Source organism: Gasterosteus aculeatus, chromosome 5 (genome assembly GCF_964276395.1).
Source record: "Gasterosteus aculeatus chromosome 5, fGasAcu3.hap1.1, whole genome shotgun sequence".
Classification (NCBI taxonomy): Eukaryota; Metazoa; Chordata; class Actinopteri; order Perciformes; family Gasterosteidae; genus Gasterosteus; species Gasterosteus aculeatus.
In genome coordinates, this window is record NC_135692.1 from 3,662,116 (window position 1) to 3,682,969 (window position 20,854).

Genomic DNA, 20,854 nt, shown 5'->3' on the forward strand with positions numbered 1-20,854 from the left:
ACTAAGTGTGCAAAGATGTCTAAGAGCCTGACTCTCTGAGGGACGACATTGGTTTATTGTCTGCACGCATTGATTATATCCAGTGAGATTATCTTCATAAAATGAGCATACGTCTGCTCACTCATACCTGCTCCAGTGACCACATCACCCCCATCCTCCAGAACCTCCACTGGCTCCCCCCGTCCCACAACACATCCACTTTAAAATCCATTTCCTCACTCTCACAAAGCCCCCCTCCCCTCCCCCCTCTACCTCACCGACCTGCCCCAGCACCACACTCCCTCCGTTCCTCTGATGCCAACCTCCTGTCCACCCCACTCAGGACCGAGCACCGGACCTGGGGCGACATCGCCGCTCCAACGCCGCTCCCTCCCTCTGGAACTCACTCCCCAAACACATCAGAGACTGCACCAACCTGTCAACTTTTAAGTCACTAGTCAAAACGCACCTTGTTTTTATTGTGTAATTAATGCTGTGTTTTTATATGATGTCTTTGTTCTATGTCTATTTTAACCATTTAAAGTGTCTTTGAGTATTTTGAAAAGCGTCATATGCATAAAATGTAGTTTTAAAAATGGCAATACTTTTTTTTGTTATTTACAAAAATCTTAACTATTAAAATTTAACACTTCTAGTCTACATTCATGTGAGCCGTTGAGCCTGCTTCTTTTCTGGATTTATGATTAAAATGTTTATACAGGTATACATATTTATTTGGTATTTTAATCCTTTTCAATGTATTTAGATCAGCACCGCAGGTGCGTTTCCATTAACTGTTTAGGAGCGAATCAATTGGCCAATAACAGAATATCCTTACGTCTTAGTTGTTTCGGACCTGTTTTGTTCTGTCCAGAGTCAAGTCAATACTAACATAAATCATGTTTGTGAAAAGTATCACCAAGGCTAATAGAATCCTACCTGAGGGGAACATGAATGTCTGAGCCACATTGTACTATCCACACGATACTTTAATATGCTATTCTGTACAGAATTGGTTCACCAACCAGCAATGCTGTCCCCAGAAGAATGGCGGTAAAAATAATGTCAGTAAGTATGTTAGCATGTCATTTCAAAGCGTGATGATAAATAGAAATTCATTGGGCTGTTGCCACATGTTTTAGAGGCAGGGCACATTCCATTAGAAAAGTCAAAGGGAAATCCTTCTACAGAGCAGTATAGTCTGCTCAGCACTCTCAAAACGGCTGATAGTGTACAAAAATGAAAGATGACAATAAAAATAATAGCCTTGTCAGCAGTATGTGACAGTGACTGGCTAATATATGACTTTATTAATAAATCCATTGTCAGCCTCGTTCATCTATTGTCTCACATTTCTACCAAAAGCTCTGATGTCCACCTAGTACAGGATGTACCACAGAGTACTGGTTCACGCGAGCAGAAGTATTGTTTCCATGTGTTTTCTTGGCTGCAAGGCTCCGAGGCTGTGAGGTCCTAAGGCTCTGAAACTTTGAGGCATTGAGGTACTAAGGCTCCTTCCCTGATTCGTACAACTCCCATCATGTGACCGTATATATTACCTTCTCCCTGTTTACACCGTCACTCGCATGCCCAGTGTACGTTAACGGTCATGTGATATATTTTTGAAAAATGTTGTAGTGTGGAAGAAGCCTGAGGCTCTGAAGATCTGAACAGCTCTGACAAATTAAAGTGCCAATCTTTAAAGGGGTTATAGGCTGCAACTAATGACTTCTTGATGATTACTGACTCATCAATTTTTTACTAGGACTCAATTGATGAGTCAGAAGCATTAGTGAGAGCAACCTTTAAGTTGCCGGTCGCCATTGACCACGCAGTGGTCATGGAGTTGTCCGCAATGTGTTTATTATGTTATTAATGCATTTGTAAAATGCATGACTGGATATATAATGATGAAATGCCTTTAATGAATGCATTACTAACTGTACATGAGTTGAGAAACTCATCGCTATTTCTTTATCTTTCTTTCTTAATAGAAAGAGTTTAGTTATTAATGCATAAAGGTTCCTTATTACAAAGTCTTAAATATGCCTAACAAAGCCACACACTTGGATCACCAAGTGGAACTCTTTCCACATGCAGGAACACATATTTCTGGCAAACGCGTGCTAAATGCCGAGCTAGCCGGATGCCGGGCCTGTTCAAATGCTCGATAACACATTTACAAATCTGATGAGTAAAGCCATGCAGAAAGAACCGCGAGAGCCAGTGAATGAGATATTTATAAGTAGTACACTCTGTGACCAAATATGGCTGTTGAGAGCCACACTCACAACAGAAGTAGACGGTGGGCTGCCTGCTCATGTGGGGAGAGTTATGCTTGGTGAATATGATCAGTTTAAGAACAACTACAATCCATTGTCCATTTCTCATCATTTCCCTTGTGTGATTATGATGCCTAAATCAAGGGGATAACGTTGTACATCCACAGACCTTTGAGACAACACAACGTTTCTTGAGATACTATCATCATCTTTTTTGAGAGTGAATCCAGTTTGTATGTATCCATCCCACAAGACCTAATGAAGCGCACCGTCATAAAAAAAATACATACAGAAAAAGTCAGTACTGAGTGAAGTACATTCAGATTTTTTACTTGGAAACTTGACTTAAAATCCACAGGACAATTGTAATTCCCAAATCTTGACAACCTCTGATGTCTTCACATGAGAGGAAAAACCTAAGAGTTCCCTGCTGGCCTCTGTGAGCAAGGGGAGTGCCCAGGAATGTCTTCTAGTTGTGGCAAATATTTGGCCTGCCAGAGGGCAACACTTGAAAAGAAGGATACTGTCATCTGCTATGAGCTGTGTCTTGCACACACTAACCACCGCTGGCTCTGGTGTCGGTGAGTGTGTGTGTGTGTGTGTGTGTGTAACTCATCAGCATGTGCGTGTGAAGAATGGAAGGCAGAGCAGTGCGTCCACAATGGCTGCTGTTTACTTTGAACATAACTATTTCCATTTGCTCCCCTCTGTGAAAAATACTCCACTACTCTTTTTTAACCTTAGCGGAGAGCTGTTGAGCCAACTCACTGCTAGTTTATTAACAAAGCACCCCACACTCATGCTGTCCCTCACACTGGAGACTGAGTGAGGCCCAGTACCACCACTGGCTCTTTCAGTGGGCCTCTGTCAGCTGATGGCTGCACTGATTATGATAAGCCTCCATTCTGTTCATGTCATTTGAACTTTCTAATTTAAATTGGCCGCTGATCTTATTAGAGCATTTAAAAGATGAGGCCATTTATTTTCTTTTGTAGCCTCTTCAGATTCTACCTCGGCTAAAATACTAACAAATTGTAGCACTTAAATTGTACAGTTGTGGTCAAAGGTTTACATACACTTGTAAAGAACATAATGTCGTGGCTCTCTTCAGTTTCCCGTTATTTCTACAAGTCGGATTTTTCTCTGAGAGTGATTGGAACAGATACTTCTTTGTCACAAAAAACCTTCATGAAGAACCAAACTTCATGAATGTTTTTTGTTATGTTCTTTTATCACTTTATTATGTGTTAACAGAAAAAGTGATCAAATCTGCTGGGTCAAAACTATACATACAGCAGTGCTAGTGCTAGCGCCTTTGGTAGCCATCCACAAGCTTCTGGCAAGCTTCTCATTGAATCTCCCATGTGTGTTTGGGGTCATTGTCCTGTTGGAACCCCCAACTGCACCCAAGACCCAACCTTCAGGCTGATGATTTTAGGTTATCTTGAAGAATTTAAGAAGAAGGTAATCCTCCGTCTTCATTATCCCATTTACTCTCTGTAAAGCACCAGTTCCATTGGCAGCAAAAAGCCCCACAGCATAATACTACCACCACCGTGCTTGATGGTAGGCTTGGTGTTCTTTGTTAATAAACTAGCAGTGAGTTGGCTCAACAGCTCTCCGTTCCAGACCAATCGTATTAATGTAGTCTGTAGTTTAACTGAGCTCTTTCCACAACAGTCTGGTTTGAGCTTTCTACAACAACCCCTCTAGCCTGGAACATATAGCCAGCCCGTATGTGAGGCAGATAGGTGGGGTTACACAACATACACTGTAAGTTTCTTGAAAGAAAACTGTTGTCTGGACAGAAGACCGCTGGGCTCATAATGTGCAAGGTGGTCAGATTGCTTTCCACTAGTATACAGGAACAACAGACGGACAGAGTTCTAGTTGAATCCATTTATAACGTCTGCTCTGCAAGCAGCAGTTAAGCATTAACACCATACCTCTGAAAAACAAAAGCACATTTTTATGACGTGAGGCTCTGAGCTGCTGGCAGAACCAGGGACCAGAAGGATTAAAGAAAACATACGCGTATCTTTCACTGGTCCGGTTCAAATGGAGCGGTCCGTGAAACAAAGGTGCAGCATGGGGATCCAAATCTCAACTGGACTGAGCCACAAAAGGCAGATGATGATAGATATTATTGCCAGGCAACCAACCAGGTGAATACTAGCAGCATTCTTGTATTCCTTGTGCCCCAACCACAAAGCCGTGGACTGGTACCAGTCCGTGGGCCAATTGGTACCGGGCCACACCACAGAAAGAATAAAAACATTATTTCTTTGTCATTTGATCCTGTTTTCTGTAAAAAGTTTGGTTTTGAAATTGACCGGATTCTTTCCTAATTATTTGTGCTCGTCCCTCTTGACATATTTCCCAAGCGCCACCAAGTGTTTTTTTTTTCACCTTATAAAACTTCCCACTACTCGCTGTGCTGTGACAGCCCAATCCTGTGTGTTTTAATTACTGGATGTATCGAATAGAATGTGCCCTGTACTAAAAAGGATCTTTCCCTCTTTGCATACTGAACATTTATGTTCCATCACTCTCCCAATACCTCCTCCTCAGGTAGTGATCAAAGCTCAGTTGTTACTGAGAAAAATATATGCTCATTACTAGGATTAAGCATTACAGCTGGCTCAAATTACTCCTTACACCTGTTAATACACAAATATATACATATACATATATCTATATTTATATTGAATGTCAAGAAGAGAGGGAGCTGTAGGCTGTGAGGTTATCTGGAGGCCAGCTCACGGCTTGGTAGACCACTTTGGATCTGGAATGTTTCATTTGAAGAACATCCACCGTTTGTACATGTAAAACTGAAGAAGTGCAGCTTTGGCAGTGTTACCTTCAAGAGGTGAGTAATGACAGCCAGACTGTCTGCTGGGTGTATGTTTTCTATTTAAATGGTATTCACTTAAAATAAATCTGACTTTCAGTATTGGTTTTGTGCACATGAGTGTGAGCCTGTGCACACCTCACAAATACAAACATTTATTATACATTGAATAGCATGCATATAAGCGTGTGTGGAATATTTTGTGTGTGTGTGTATGTATGTGTTTGTTTCTAACCAGTGCAGACGCAGGGCATGCAGGAAGGCGGACAGCCCCTCCATGACGAGCAGGATGGCAACCGTGAGGGTGGCAAAGGCTGAGAAGATGATTGACAGCGCGAAGAACCCACCGCCGCTCCGGGAGGACAGACCCAGGTGCATCACCATGGTCCAGAGGACCTCCGACAGCTCTGCACAAATAGACACACACACACACACACACACACATATAATTGCATAAATAAAGTGTCTTTGAGTTCACCCTCATTTAATCAATGTATGTATAAAGTGTTGTAGGCAAAATGTATCTTTGTAGGCCAATGCAGAAGTTAGCAGTGCATTTGTTCCCCCTGCCGATAATAATTGACTTGAGGATGTGCAAAAATTCAGACTTATTGCGGCAGCGCTCTAATCTATATAGGCATATAGCTGTGTATGAACTGTGCATGCAGGCCTTTACTCACGTGCATGAGCAAGGCTGAGGGCCCAGAGGCGCAGGTAGGAGGCTGTGTTGGAGATGCATCCGAGACAATACTCTATGGTGTGGATGGCCTGGTGGACAGCTACGTCACCAAAGTCAAACTGTAGGGGAAAGACAAGATGGTTAGCGCACACACACACACACACGCGCACACACACACACACACACACACACACACACACACACACACACACACACACACACACACACACACGCACACACACACACACACACACATAATTGTGGCACTGAGCTCAAGCACCTTGCAGGGGCTCAGGACCATTTAATTACTGCAGCCTTGCTCAAGGACTCTTCAAATTGTAAATGACCTTTTGAGAAACTCTTTTGGACTTTTAATAGCAAGTATATCTGTGTTCTTCAAGATCATATTAGGAGCTTAAATGAGCTACGGCATTGATTAACTGTTGGAAATGAATAATTAATGTCATTCTAGTTTCCAAACGCACAGTAAGAAGCCTCTAGAAATGTTTCCACCAGCAGCACAGAACCATCCATGACAAGGAAACGGACTATGACATGTAAAATCTGCAGAGTGCCCCTTCCAGGATATTGATTCCTTTTATGACAAGCATCAAGAATAACTATATTGGTATACCAATCTTCCTCTGATCGTATCGTTTACTGATGGAGCTCAGATTAAACTGAAACTGTTTCATAAGCACTGAAAAGCTTCAGGACGGAAACAAAGAGCTTCTTTCCTCTTTCTTTCCCTGAGCGAGTTCCTCCGTTCCCGGAAGTTCCCGGGGGGGGGGGGGGGGGGGGGGGGGCATGGGAGACTACTGCTCCGAATTGCTCTTGTTGGGTTTGGCTTTGCGCTGGCCCAGTTTCCTCTTTCCATGCTTTTCTTTTGTCCTTGGAGCCGTGAAATAGAATTCATGCAAGCAGCACTCATTGTTTCCATTCAAAGGGGCTCCGACATAAGTGGATAATGAAAACAAGTCTGGTTAACACGCCGTCCTGGCTGAACAGACGCAGGCCAGAGGCTCTGATCAGAAATGTTGAAACAAACAGTTCAGCTATGCAGAGTGATTACAAAATGTTCATCGACAGGACTTTAGACTTGTGATGAAATCTTTCAGACAACTTTGCCCAGACAAAGCACAGATGTTGAAAAATGACCTCTAAATCAATGTGAAACTGCCATAAACCTGCATTCTTACTTATGTCACAAAAGAAGTCTTCTTCAGCGTTTTGCCACAAGAAGATACTTGCTACCAATAAAAAGGCACCGAAAACAAATGGAACTGTTTTTTGTTGATAAGACACGTTGAATGGGAATCTGACTAAAGGATCTTTGGAGGATCTTTTCACAGACATACAATCACACACATAAACATGTATGGTGCTAGAGGGTGGAGGTTATAGGATACAGGGGGTCTACCACTTGCTACTACAGGCACAAACAAGACGGCATCCAGGCATGCTACGAAAATTCCAAAAGTCTGTCTCTTACCGGCTCTTCATCTGTGTGCTTGAAAGTAAGCAAAGGTCAAAGGTTAATGTCAGAATTCAGTTTCCCATCCTTCATTGACAGGTTATTTTATGAGACTCTCATCCCAGCCTAACAGGTCTCGATGAGGGTGTGCCCGTCATCTATCAGTTTATCTGAATCAGTAGAGTTAGTTAAACATTATACAATATTACATTCCATAAGCCTGTTGTTAAGTGTTAGCAACATAGAATATCATTATCATTATAGGAAAAATGATGACAGAATGCAGTGCTGTAATATGTTATCGGCTACATAAACAGCTCAGAGATTTATCATGCAGGAGACCTGGGAGTCACCACTCCTTTGAATCACAGATTGAAAAAAATCTGGCTGGTATTTCTAGAAATTCCACCCGCTGGTTCTCATGAACATCACCTCGATGTTTATGTTTCTGAAACGGAAAAACCATCTCTTATCTGCTACGGACCGTCCGTGCCTTGCCTCTCTCTCCGCAGTGTGGACACATTGTCCTCGTCTCTTCAGGAGAGAAGACTGATCTTTGAGACCCAAGAATTACCTTTAGCGTTGTTTTGTTGGTAAGCTTAAGACAGTCTAAAGCTGGAACTACACAGTTACCATAGCATTATTTTATTCCTCATGCACTGTTGACTGTCGTCCAATGTCGTACTGTCTGCTGTTACGCACCAACCGCCAAGTCAAATTCCTTGTATGTCTGACATATTATGGCAATAAATGTTTCCTGATTAAAGGTATTCAATACTCATAACATTAATAAATCACTATATAACTCATGTCCATTTAAAGATATAGCGCAGTAATGTCTACTTGAAGGCACTCTCCCTCTGTGTGTGTTGTTATCAGGTCTCTCAGTTGACCAACCCGCAAACAAAACTGCAGTTCCCCCTCAAATGAACACGGTTAGCACTGCTAACAGCAGCTGCCTCCATGTTGAGAGCCATGGAGGATGCTTTGAATGCCGTATATGACTTTATGTGTCTTCATTTATCTATAGTTACTGAACATGAAGCAGACTAAACTTTATTGTTATTGAGTGATAAGTGTAAGGAAAAATAACACATGTTTTTGGAATAGCGTCTCCATACCACCAGAAACCTTTGTAATAACAAACTTCAAATCAAGCATTTTAAAAAGCATAAAAGGCACAATCTTAAATCAGAATCAGAGGTATTTATATTTTATTTTGATATAACCTCTTAAATTCTGGAGGTATATCAAGCCTTCTTAGTTTATGATAGTTCCATTTTAAAGTTGAATGAAAAAGCAAGTGTGGGACAGGATGTAACTTCAATCAGTTACATTAGCTGTTATCTTTTATGGACTCACCTCTTCTCCTTCCTCTGAGTGCTGGGAGAGGTGGTCATGGTCCATGATACCAGCCTCATCCTCTGTGGGCCCGTTGCCCACACGCACCCCTCCGAACTTCTGTGTGCCCTGTTGGGTGAGTCCGGTGCATGATGAGGACACGCCTGTTTGCTCTAAAGATTGCTCTAGATTCTCTGCAGGGGTTTCTTCCCTCTTCTTGGACTAGATACAAAAGCCACAAGAACTGTGTCTAGCTTAAAGCAAGCCTTAGGATGAACGCATTCTTCTTCATTTACTTCTTTTAGCTAACGGGGCACCCAGCACAGTGATTTAAGGCTTTCATTTCAAAATGAAAAACATCCACCACTTGTGAAACGCTGCTCATTGGTCGAGTTAAATCTAAAAAAAGATTTTGCTACTAATAAAGTACAGCTTGTATGAAATATGACTCAAATGAACAGAACCTGTTGCAGTGTATAGCTCATCTAAAATGGCTTTCATGCGCTTAACCACAGGCTGGTTAGCTCTGGTGGCTGAACGTCAGCTAGCTAATAACTTATACAACAATACTTCTTGATAAGTCAAAGGCTAACCTCGTTCAAAGAAGAACATTCTTGATATGGACATTTTATTGTAATTCTTATTAGACTATACATGTTCTCCGTATCTGTCACAGGACTGCAGTGAGACAACTGAAGACAACAAATGCTACTTTGTCCTCATTTAGTGACTCTGTCTTACTAGGAAAGGGCAAGCAGGCTGTTTTAAAATGGCATTACAACAATATAAAAAAACAACCTTTTTCGAAAATAAGAATAAAACTAAATCTTACTCTATGATCTGCATTCTCCTGTTGAATCCCACGATGTATCCTGCATCACAACTACTCTTTCACTACGGAAGTGGTTTGGTTTGACCTGTTACAGTTTGTGTGTTAGTTAAGTACGCTAGATACTTACTAACTGTGTATGTAACGTAATGTCAGCTAACATTACCAGTTTTTGGAAAAACTAAGGACTAGATTCATCTACAGTCCTAATGAAATTTAAAAGGATGAATGGATGCGCGTAGAAGCCCACGGTTATACGTAGTGGATATAACATTAAACGTGACATTATCAAATGCTGTGGATGTAATGCCAGACCAAAATCTGACTCAACTTTCACTGACTAAATTTATTTAAACTAAAACTGTAATCAGATACCTGAAGTGTAAAAAAAGCACATAAGCTATGGGGTATACTTCATAAACACAACTTCCCAGATTCAATACCAACATTGAGACCTACACTACTCAGGCCAAAGAGGAAGAGCAGCCAAAAGGTACAAGGTTTCAAATGTTCTTGTGGTCACGGTAAACACATTCTTAATTCTTTAAGATGATACTGATCTCCGGTCTGATGGCACTGCATTTCTTTGAGCTTTAAGACAGCTCCAGGCTCGTATATCAGGTAATTCACATTTGTTGGATGGAAATACATTTTGTAAACATCAGCTGTTAGGGTACCCCCAGTCTGTGGTTTTTCTACCAAATTTCCCACCAAATTATAAGCGTTTCCAAGGCCGGCTTTAAGCATATTTCATGGCATCACAACCAACCACATTACACGATACGATGTGCATTGAAATGAATGGCAGAATAGGAGTGAAAAAAAGGTTAAAACAGGTTATAAACGTTCATCATCAAAAGTGGCATTGCGGTTTTAGGTCGGGTCAGGTCCACATACCAGGTGCATTTTCCACAGGTGCTGACGCCGAAGCACCATAGTTTTCACAATCAGCATACAGGGTACACATGCAAGGGCAATCAGCACCAACAAAATCTGGATCCCCATCTACAGATTCAAACAGAGAGAGGTTAACAGGGTGTTGGCGATGTGTAGGAGGGATCAGAAGATGCTAATTCCCTGAAAAGATCCTGCCGAGGCCTCACTCAGTTCTTCTGCCTTATGTTCCATCAAGTACAAGCTGGCCTTTGCTTTCTTGTAACTAGGCTACTTCTCAGTTATTTTTGTAAATACTGATCTAAAGACATGATAGATTTATCAGATTTATGTAGAATCCAAGAAAAAAGGACGACTCCGGTCAGGGTTCATAACAACAAGTTGTAACAAGGTAAATTTACTTTTCTGCAAGAATATTCTCTGTTGTTTCAATCTTCAACTATATACAGTGTACACAACCAAATTAATTATTCAATATCTATTCCAGCTCTCAAATATGGGGTCAGATCAGTCTCAATAATTGCAAATGCACACAGAAAGGCCATCTGCTTTTATTTCCTCTGGAAGTTTACTTTCAGTACTTTCTTCACATTGCCGTCTGCAACGTCTCACCATTGATAAATTAATGCCAAGTTTACATGCAGCCGCTCAGTTTCCTTCTCCGACAGCAAGATTAGTTGCCCGTAACTTAAATGCTGCATCACATGCATTCCTACGTGTTTGAATATGATGCGCAAAATGGCTGTTCGAAACACAATCAAACGTCACAAGAGCGCAGCTCCCCCCGAGCCTGCCAGCGATACAGCAACGCAACTTGTGATGCAACGGGTCAGCAAATGGCATCTGGTAGTGACGACACTTTGCTTCAAGTGAAACAAATTATTAAAGTACATTTTTGCTACGTCAAATATGTTGCATCATGGATGTATTTTGCGCCATTCCATTACAAACGTTAGCTAACTGCTTTGCAAGGTAACGTTAATGCATACTGACAACCTGGCATCATAAGGATGCAGAGGTGTTGGCTAACTACAGACCTTTCTCTAATCTTCCCTTCCTCTCTAAGATCCTTGAAAAATCTGTCGCAAATCAACTATGTGACTTTCTACAAATATAGATCATTGTATCCTATTGCAGACACTAAGACATTCGATTGGTGATAAAGGAACTTTATCAGATTGATCCCAGATTGTGCTTGTAAACGATGAATCCTCGAAGACCACCAATGTTAGTCACAGAGGCCCACAAGGTTCTGTACTTGGACCGATTTTATTTACCCTCCATATGTTTCCTTTGGGCGACGTTATCAGGAAACACCCCATAAACTTCCATTGTTATGCAGACGATACTCAACTGTATCTGTCGATCAAGCCAGAAGGGACCGACCAGCTAGTTAGACTTCAAGAATGTCTTGGAGACATCAAAACTTGGATGACCGGTGTGACGGCCCCAGGGCCACTGCCAGGGTATATGTGGGTGTGTCTCTGTCTGTGTGGGTGTGTGTGTTACAGGGTGAACTTCCTGGTGGAGTGGAGGCCATCAGGCAGATCCGACGCAGCTGGCCACTGTCCTGAGTGCATTAAAACCTGCCCCTTTCGGAGTGTTTGGGCGACTTCTGGCTTTCTCCGGTTCCCCAGCGCAATGGTGGTTTCGGGAATGGGTTAAATTGGAGAAATAAAATTGTTGGCTGACAAATCCCTGTAGCGTGGTTTCTCGTATTTGTTGTGGCCTTGGAGCCGGATTATAACAAATTGGGGGCTCGTCAAACTTGGAAATTGTACTATTAGCAGAGGTAAAGTGATGTGTTTTTTTGTGTGGAAACCTACGTAAGGGAAATGACCAAGCCGTGGAATGATTTGGAATCATTGGTGCAAGTTAGTTTCGGTCTAGTCACGGGACAAGGAAGGTAAGTGTTGACCTTTTTTTTGGGTTGCGCAAATGTATATATTGAGCAAATTCCCCTGTAGGAATAGCGCGTTTTCCTCTTTAGGATGCGTGTGCACAGGAATGTAGTGTGGGGTGAAAGTGGCTGGAGCGGTTGTCTCGGGAGCACGTCCATGGTTGTGGCGAAGTTGCCAGCTTGCTGGTCGCTTAACCAAACTACTGGGTTTTAGTGCGTAAATACCCGCCGCGAATAACTCCTGAAGACTAGGGTTAAGTTAGATAGATCGGGTTAGGCAGTTTAGAGGGGATGCTCAATTTTGAGGTTATTTTGTGGTCTGCGTTGCGCACTATTTAGGTCAATACTATACATTCTTTTGTTTACCGGGGACTGATTTGCTGTCGGGCATCCTTCAGGTGGTATTCATCATCATGGCAGGAGTAGAGGAGTTCATTGCTATTCCTTCGGAGCAATTTTTGGATCAGTGTACTAGGGATCAGTTGTTAAAGATAGCTGACCATTATAAAATCAGTGTAGGCGACCGAAGGTTAAAGGACAACGTTAGATTTACTATAAGGGCACATTTGTATGATATTGGTGTTTTAACACCCGTACAAAAATCACATAGTCCTCCTAATTTGGCTTTGGATAAGTGTTCGCAGGATATGTCTCATAGTGTAGCTTTAAATTTTGAACAGCAAAAAGAAATGTTGATATTGCGGATGAAGCTGGAGAAGGAGAAAGAGTTAGAGTTGGAACGGATGAGGCAGCAAGCAGAAGGTGATAAAGCGTTGGCACTAGAAAAGATGAGGCAACAAACCGAAATGGCAAAGCTAGATTTGGAAAGTGAGAGACTGAGGTTAGTTAAAGAAGGTAAATTCAATGACTTTTCCAGGAATGAAGAGTTTGCTCGAAGCAGCGGTAATTCAAGTGATATTTTGAATAGTTTGCGCTTGGTGCCTAAATTTAGTGAGAAAGACGTGGATGTATTCTTCACGTTGTTTGAGCGGATTGCAGACACGAGGGGCTGGGTTGATTCAGACCGTATCGTTTTGCTACAATGTGTGTTAACTGGGCGTGCTCAGGAGGTTTTTTCCTCGTTGTCTCTGGAAGACAGCGGTGATTATGCAAAGGTTAAAACTGCTGTACTGAAAACATATGAGTTAGTCCCTGAAGCATACCGTCAGCGTTTTAGGAGTTGGAAAAAGGGAGATAAATCATATCTTGAATTTTCCCGTGATTTGGGGATTCACTTTAGTCGATGGTGCTCGGCTTCAGAAGTGAAGGATTTTGATGACTTGTGTAACTTGATGGTGCTTGAACAGTTAAAGAATTCAGTTCCAGAACGAATTGCCATGTACATAAGTGAACGGAAGGTAAGGACAGCAGGGGAGGCTGCTGCCCTTGCGGATGATTATTTCTTGACCCACAAAGGTAGCGGTGTCGATGTCCGCACGCATGCTTTGTCTGGGGGAAATGTTGCACCTGCAGGAGGGATGTTTTTTTCTAGGGCGTCAGGTGGGGGTTTGCCTCGAGAACAGAGAGTTGATCATGGAGTCTGTGACTCTGAGTGTCATTTTTGTCATAGATACGGTCACTGGAAGAGAGACTGCGTGGCGTTTAAGTTACGGAATAGGCAAGATGTAACTTGTGTAAAGCCGGTGGCTCTAGCGGGACCAATTTCCAATGTGCTTTCAGACCAGTCGAGGGTTGAGTCACCAGTTGTGATGTCAAAGCCTGACTTAAGCTCATACTTGCCGTTTATTTCAAAAGGACATGCGTCGTTGGTTGGAAATAACAAGAGGGTGCCAGTGACTATCTTACGGGACACGGGAGCATTGGATTCATTTGTGCTAGAGTCTGCTTTGCCGTTTTCTGAGGAAACTGATACTGGATCTTTTGTACCTGTTTTGGGCATGGGTATGTCTATTTTTCATGTTCCTGTACATAAACTTGTACTTCATTCAGAATTGTTTGAGGGCGAAGTGAAAATGGGAGTACGTCCTGCTTTGCCCATAGACGGTGTCACTGTAATTTTGGGAAATGATGTGGCAGGAGCACGTGTGTGGGGAAGTAGCGCGGTACATCCAGTGGTGGTCCCAGTACCGCTGGGTAGTAACGGCCCTGATGAGAATGAAAAGCAGTTTCCTGAAGTGTTCACGGCCTGCGCTGTAACACGCGCCATGAAGCGGCCGACTGATCATGCAGAGCCTATAGAAGTGGAAGACGTAGAGAGTGAGGCATTGGAGTTGTTTGTAATGACTTTGTCTAACACTCCCTTGTCTGTCTCCCATAGTGAATTGGCGCGTGAGCAAAGAGCCGATGGTACGCTAAAGGAGCTTTTTCAGTCTGTTCTGCGGGTCGATGAGGTGAAAGATCGGGCACATGGTTACTTCGTACAAAATGAGGTACTTGTTCGGAAGTGGGTGCCACATTGTGAGAGCTTTGTGGGAGATCCTGTGTATCAGATTGTCGTTCCCTCCAAATTTCGTGATTTGGTCTTGCGTGTTGCTCATGATGAGTCGGGGCACATGGGGGTTGGTAAGACGTATGATCGGGTCCTTAGACATTTTTTTTGGCCGCGGATGAAGAAAAGTGTTGCAAACTACATCAAAACATGCCACACTTGTCAATTAACTGGTAAGCCAAATCAGAAAGTGAAAGTTGCTCCCCTGTATCCGATTCCTGTTGTAGACCAGCCATTTGAGCACCTGATTATTGATTGTGTAGGCCCTCTTCCTCGTTCAAGGTCGGGTGCGATGTATTTGCTAACTGTTATGTGCAGCAGCACCAGATACCCAGCAGCATATCCGTTACGCACGCTAACAGCAAAATCAGTGGTGCGTGCTCTGGGCCAGTTCATATCCATCTTCGGCATTCCTAGAACCATTCAGAGGGATCAAGGGTCAAATTTCTCCTCTCACTTATTCGCACAGGTATTGAAACTGTTTCATGTGCAGCACAATCAGTCTTCTGCGTACCATGCGCAAAGCCAAGGAGCGCTGGAACGTGTCCACCAAACTGTAAAATCAATATTGAAGGCATATCATACCCGGGTATCTCAGGAATTGAGTGCACGGGCAGATGATCCTCAGTCAGTGTGTTGGTAACACAGTTTTGTCTCGCAGTGAAGCTGCTTGTGGGGATGATTTACCAAATCATGACTGCATTGTTAACTGGTCGGCGTAAGAACTCTGAGGTACTTTCGGATTTAAACAGGGTATTGTCTCATTTGTCCAGAGCCCCATGTCAGTGATTGTTCTCTAGTTCTTCATTGTGGTGTCTCTCTCACTCTTAAATCGCTTCCAGGTACCAGTTGCAGAGATGAGTGTGAGGCTACAGGATGAAGGCGAAAGGAGCAAGTACTGTTCGGGGGACTTTGTATTGGGTCTAGAGACAGTTAGGTGTAAATACAATTTTAAGGAATAATTTAAGGCCGTGACAATCAAAAAAAAAAAAAAAAAAAAAAAAAAGAGTAAATGTTATAACGTTATAGTGGCTGTTGGTCAGGGTTCCGGTGGGGACCCTGTCTTTATGGGCGGGGGTGTGACGGCCCCAGGGCCACTGCCAGGGTATATGTGGGTGTGTCTCTGTCTGTGTGGGTGTGTGTGTTACAGGGTGAACTTCCTGGTGGAGTGGAGGCCATCAGGCAGATCCGACGCAGCTGGCCACTGTCCTGAGTGCATTAAAACCTGCCCCTTTCGGAGTGTTTGGGCGACTTCTGGCTTTCTCCGGTTCCCCAGCGCAATGGTGGTTTCGGGAATGGGTTAAATTGGAGAAATAAAATTGTTGGCTGACAAATCCCTGTAGCGTGGTTTCTCGTATTTGTTGTGGCCTTGGAGCCGGATCATAACACCGGCAACTTCCTGATGCTAAACTCATAAAAAACAGAAGTTATCCTGATAGGCCCAGAGCGCCTTCGAAGCCAGCTGTCACGTGATACAGTTTTTATGGATGGAATTGCTCTGGTACCCAGCAGCACCGTCAGGAATCTGGGAGTTCTCTTCAACCAGGATATGACCTTCAACCCGCATATAAAGAAGACTTCAAGGACTGCCTTTTTTCATCTACGTAATATAAAGAAAATCAGGAACTTCCTGTCTCAAAGTGATGCAGAAAAATTAGTTTATGCATTTGTTACTTCTAGACTGGATTACTGTAAATCTTTGTTATCAGGCTGCTCTTGTAAATCTCTTAAGCCTCTCCAGTTGATTCAGAATGCTGCAACAAGTGAATTAACAAAAGGGATCATATTACTCCTGTATTAACTTCTCTGCACTGGCTGGACTGTGGATCTACTCACGTCAGACGAATCTCAAAAAACCCACACACAAATGTGAAGCGATCTGCAAACAAATGCATCTACAAATATAAATTATGAGTAAATAAACTCATAATTTATTTATGTGTGCATTGAAATGTAGTTGTAAATCATTCTGTGTGCATTTGCAAATCCAATATATTTGTGAATTGCTCTGTGCGCATTTGTGAATCTTTCAGTTTGCATTTTTAAAGCCAATATATTTGTGAATTGCAAATTATTGAGACTGATCTGACCCCATACTCATAGCACTGTACCTTTGAAACGTGTACGTAGACATTGCATGTTGTTGTTAACTGTCAATAACTGTTGTTTCCTGTGCCGATGGTGGGTTTCGGGGCAGAGGATGTTGTATGTGTACAGACTGTAAAGCCCTCTGAGGCAAATTTGTAATTTGCGATTATGGGCTATACAAAATAAAATGAATTGAATTGAACTGTCAGCGTAATCTCCAAAAGCTGTTCGTAAAAATGTAACATTGTTAACATTGATTTCTCGTTAAAAATGCAATCATAACACGTTTATTTTGCATGGTTAGACTTCACAAAGTGTGTTTACGGGGCGCAGGTCCCCATTCACTTATATATAGGGTGACGTCATCAGTTGCAGTCCGTATTTATTTCGTATGTATCACTACGAAATTTGTATGTTCAAGATTTTCGTATACATTTTTACGAACAGGTTTTGGAGATCAGGCTGTAACTGTATGTAAATGTTTAGATATTTTTCATCTTCTTGTGTGTACATGAATGTACATTAACATTCCGTGCATGTCTACACATACCGATTCTGATTCCTTTGCCAACCAAGGTTGTCTGCCAAGCAGTACATTAGACTGCTAAACTGTCCTCTGGAATAAACCTGACTTGGACTGACAATCTAACAAACTACAGTTCCTTTTTCTACTCCCCTTCACAATTAGAAAAACACAATCTCGTCATATAGGCTGTGCCGTTTCTTAACAATCAAGTAAGCCCTAAATGAAAATAAGCGTGTTATAATACAGAGAAGATTTGAATTACTTTCCAGGAACAAAACTATTTTAAACCAGTCACATCAAGAGCTGACAGCCCATATCCCATAAGAGGCCGAGTAGGGTTGGTCGAGCTAGTTGAACACACCCATATATACAATCAAAGCAACCTTAAAGGAGCTGTTGTGGATACACAAGGTGAGTCTACTCTCGACATGGTAAATTAGATTAAAGACCCAACCAGGTAGACTAGTTACTCTGGGCAAGAGAGTTCCGTGACAGTGTCTCCATCAAGCCCAATATGTATCCACGCTGTTTTGAACTCATTTTAAGCTTAATTTGAAATCCAACGGCTGGAGTAGAGTGATAGAAATAAAACTTTCACACATTAATGTCCTGAGACTTATATTATATGTTATATGTTATGTAGCCAAGCAGAGTCAATAATACTACAGTAGTTTGAACAACTCCTATAGAAGTATCCCAGAGCGAGGCAGAGATCCGCTGCCAGCACCTGTGCTGGTCTGTAGCTGAAACTGACCTTTAACCAAAAGACAAATTCAACTTTTCCTTCCCCATAGCGGTACCTGAACTTGCGTATTGGCCGATACTACCAATTGGGCAAAATGTACAGATCATTTAGGGAGTGTTGTTATCCAATCCATAATTTCAGTCTCTATCGGAGGCATTTCTTATATTCCTATTACAGTACAACTATAGTTTTACTATAGTGTACATAGCTGAGGGCGGGAGCACCTGTCCCCTGTAGAGAGGCTTGCTGGTGGGGTCGCTGTAGTTGAAGAGACACATGTTGATGAAGTGGATGAGCAGGCTGGGTGCATCTTTTGAGGTAAAGACGTCATAGGCGGTCCACTTGTAGAAGACCAGCAGGGCAAGGTAGCCAAACAGGCTCGCCATGAACACGATCTCAGGGATGAAGCCCAGGAAGATGTTCAGCGGCTTCTTGAAGTACCTGCATGCAGCAACATTCAGTTAACTTCACAAACAACACTGCTGCTACTGTATGTCGCTGATGAAGGATCACTATGTCTATTGGCCAGCAGTGAAAATAATTGTTTCGTCATACATCAGTCTAGAGAGTCAAAAGGTGAAAACAATCAACAATTTAAAACATTAAGCAAACAAGGCTTAAATGTTAGTATTTCAGACTAATTTGGGATGTTTGGATATTTTTTTGGAAGATTCTCTTTCCCTCTTTTATCTACCCTCGCCTTCCAGTATACTTTTCCCATGTACCTCCTGTAGGATGGACAGATTGGGCTTTGCAGGCAGAATAACAAACATGTTTGGCTGCAATAACAACCGGTGTGTTGAGGGAGGTGGATCAGAGAATTCTTCTGTTGTTTTTCTTTTTTTCTTTGACAAAGATTTTGCCGTTGCGGTCAAGAGAAACCAGTGAAAAACCCCTTTTAGAGTCATAACTTGAAGTGTGTATATCTGCAATCACAGAGCAATAAGAACTGGAGAATGATGGTGCAGATTGACCAAAATGTAACAGATATTCAATAGGTTCAGAGAGCTTGGCCTCTATGTACATTACCCAAAGCGTGATTTGAAAATCTCTTTAAAAAACATTTTCATTCCGATATTGGAGAGAGAAAATCGAAGAAAATTGTTACATCTTTTACACCATTGGTACATCTTTTGATGACATAGATATTTGCAATATGTTACAAATCTGTGGAACTAGGGTAAGACCTGAAACCATTTAAAACAGAAAACGTGTATCGTGCCATTTGCCAATGAAGTGAGTTCTGATTAGTTTTAGGGCATCGGTAGTCAGATCGTCCTCAAAGGGCTGTTTGAACTTCTCTCAAGATGTCTTTTTTTCCTTATTCACACAACTACTCCCATCATTTTATGTGAAAACAACTGAGCAATCCAAAGCCCCAATTTGTTTCATTCCTTTCATTACATTAAACTACTTCAGCTAGGTACTACATGCTTTAAGCAGGTGAAAAACAGGTGCTAAAACTGAAAAAGACAGCAAATGTTTCACGCATGAATTTCCAGGATTGTCCCTGAGAGACCTACGTACAGGTGGTTGAAGAGACTGAGAGACACTCCAAACAGCATGTGAATGACACCCAGGATCACAGACATCTTCATCTTAAATGAGTTGAGAAAAGTCAGCTTGTTGGTGGCAACATTCCAGATCTGCAGAAAGTGAAATATTTGAGACAATTAGGATAAGGATTAGGGTGATCAACATACGGTATTGCAAACTCTATATATTTTGCGTTAATTATTTTGGTGATTCGGCCTACTAGCTCCCACGGACGATGCTGATTTTTTAAAACTACCTCTCAGATACAGTTTTCAATATATTAATTTCCAAGGGCTCAATCATGAACTTTTTAAACAGACAATGGTGAAACAGTGCATGTGTTGGAGACTATTTTCAGTGGCCGAGTAATTCTCATTTGGTGCTCTAGTGAGTATTTATGTGTGGGATTAAGCTAAAGTACACTGTAAAAAGAAGTCAGTAAAATTTACGGTGAAAAACTGTCAAATCCCGACAGTAACAGACTGTTAAATTGAAATCGGTTAAATACAGTTTATTTGACAGTGTAAATATATATGAAGTCATGTGGGGGGGGGGCACGGGCGCGGATGGTTGCGGTGAACGGGGGGGAGGCACGGGCGCGCGGTCAAATCCTCGGCAATGGTCCGGTCAAGGGGGGGTTGCGCAACCATCCGCGCCCTTGAACCACACACTTTGGTTGCACTGTGATTTTAAACAGAGAAAACAAAGACTATCTACCATTTTTAGTTTACAGATCTTACCGGGTCAATTCCGAGTGGATAAGGCCCGTTGAATACACCAGGGACAGCTGGGTCTAACTGGAGAACTCCATTTCCATTAAGCGTCTCAAATCTAGGACACATCAGTAGGAAATGAATCAATGTTCTGAAGGGAAGCAGATTGTAAAGATTGACCAGCAATACTTTTAAAAACATGAATCAACACAGCAGCAGAGTACAGCAGTAAGACGATGTGATTAGCTCTCTGGCTGTAGTGCAGGTTATTGGGCAGATCAGTGAGCACAGGTTTTAGTAATGTCTCTGTACATGTATGATTGTATTAACCAGGACAACCTCACTTAGAAAGGTCCCTGCAACAGGCTTCACCAAGAAATGGCTCCAACTTCCCCAACACCACACATTGTTGTTTTTAGATTCTAGCGTTGTACTTAAAACCCAGAAATGTGTGATTCTTCTTCTCATCAATTATCCAAAATGTGTAACCATTCCTTTGATTTTTTCTTGTCAAATTGCATTGGAAATATTTACCAAACTACAAAATATATGTAGAATCCTAGGTGAC

The 20,854-nt window shown here is 42.1% G+C and overlaps 1 protein-coding gene across 2 annotated transcripts in view; it reads right to left on the reverse strand.

Moving 5' to 3' along the window:
- The window catches only part of LOC120819027 (V-type proton ATPase 116 kDa subunit a 1), a 29,378-nt gene that overhangs the window by 1,484 nt on the left and 7,040 nt on the right, over window positions 1-20,854 (reverse strand). The window contains exons 14-21 of one of the 2 annotated variants that reach the window (XM_078103269.1): window positions 20,314-20,404; window positions 19,565-19,683; window positions 18,262-18,478; window positions 10,333-10,440; window positions 8,628-8,735; window positions 7,284-7,301; window positions 5,793-5,910; window positions 5,348-5,519 (exon numbers count right to left, since the gene is read on the reverse strand). In XM_078103269.1, the coding sequence (XP_077959395.1) occupies window positions 5,348-5,519; window positions 5,793-5,910; window positions 7,284-7,301; window positions 8,628-8,735; window positions 10,333-10,440; window positions 18,262-18,478; window positions 19,565-19,683; window positions 20,314-20,404 (951 nt within the window). Of the gene's footprint in view, window positions 1-5,347; window positions 5,520-5,792; window positions 5,911-7,283; window positions 7,302-8,627; window positions 8,829-10,332; window positions 10,441-18,261; window positions 18,479-19,564; window positions 19,684-20,313; window positions 20,405-20,854 lie in introns of both variants that reach the window. The other variant, XM_078103268.1, reaches the window with a different exon arrangement.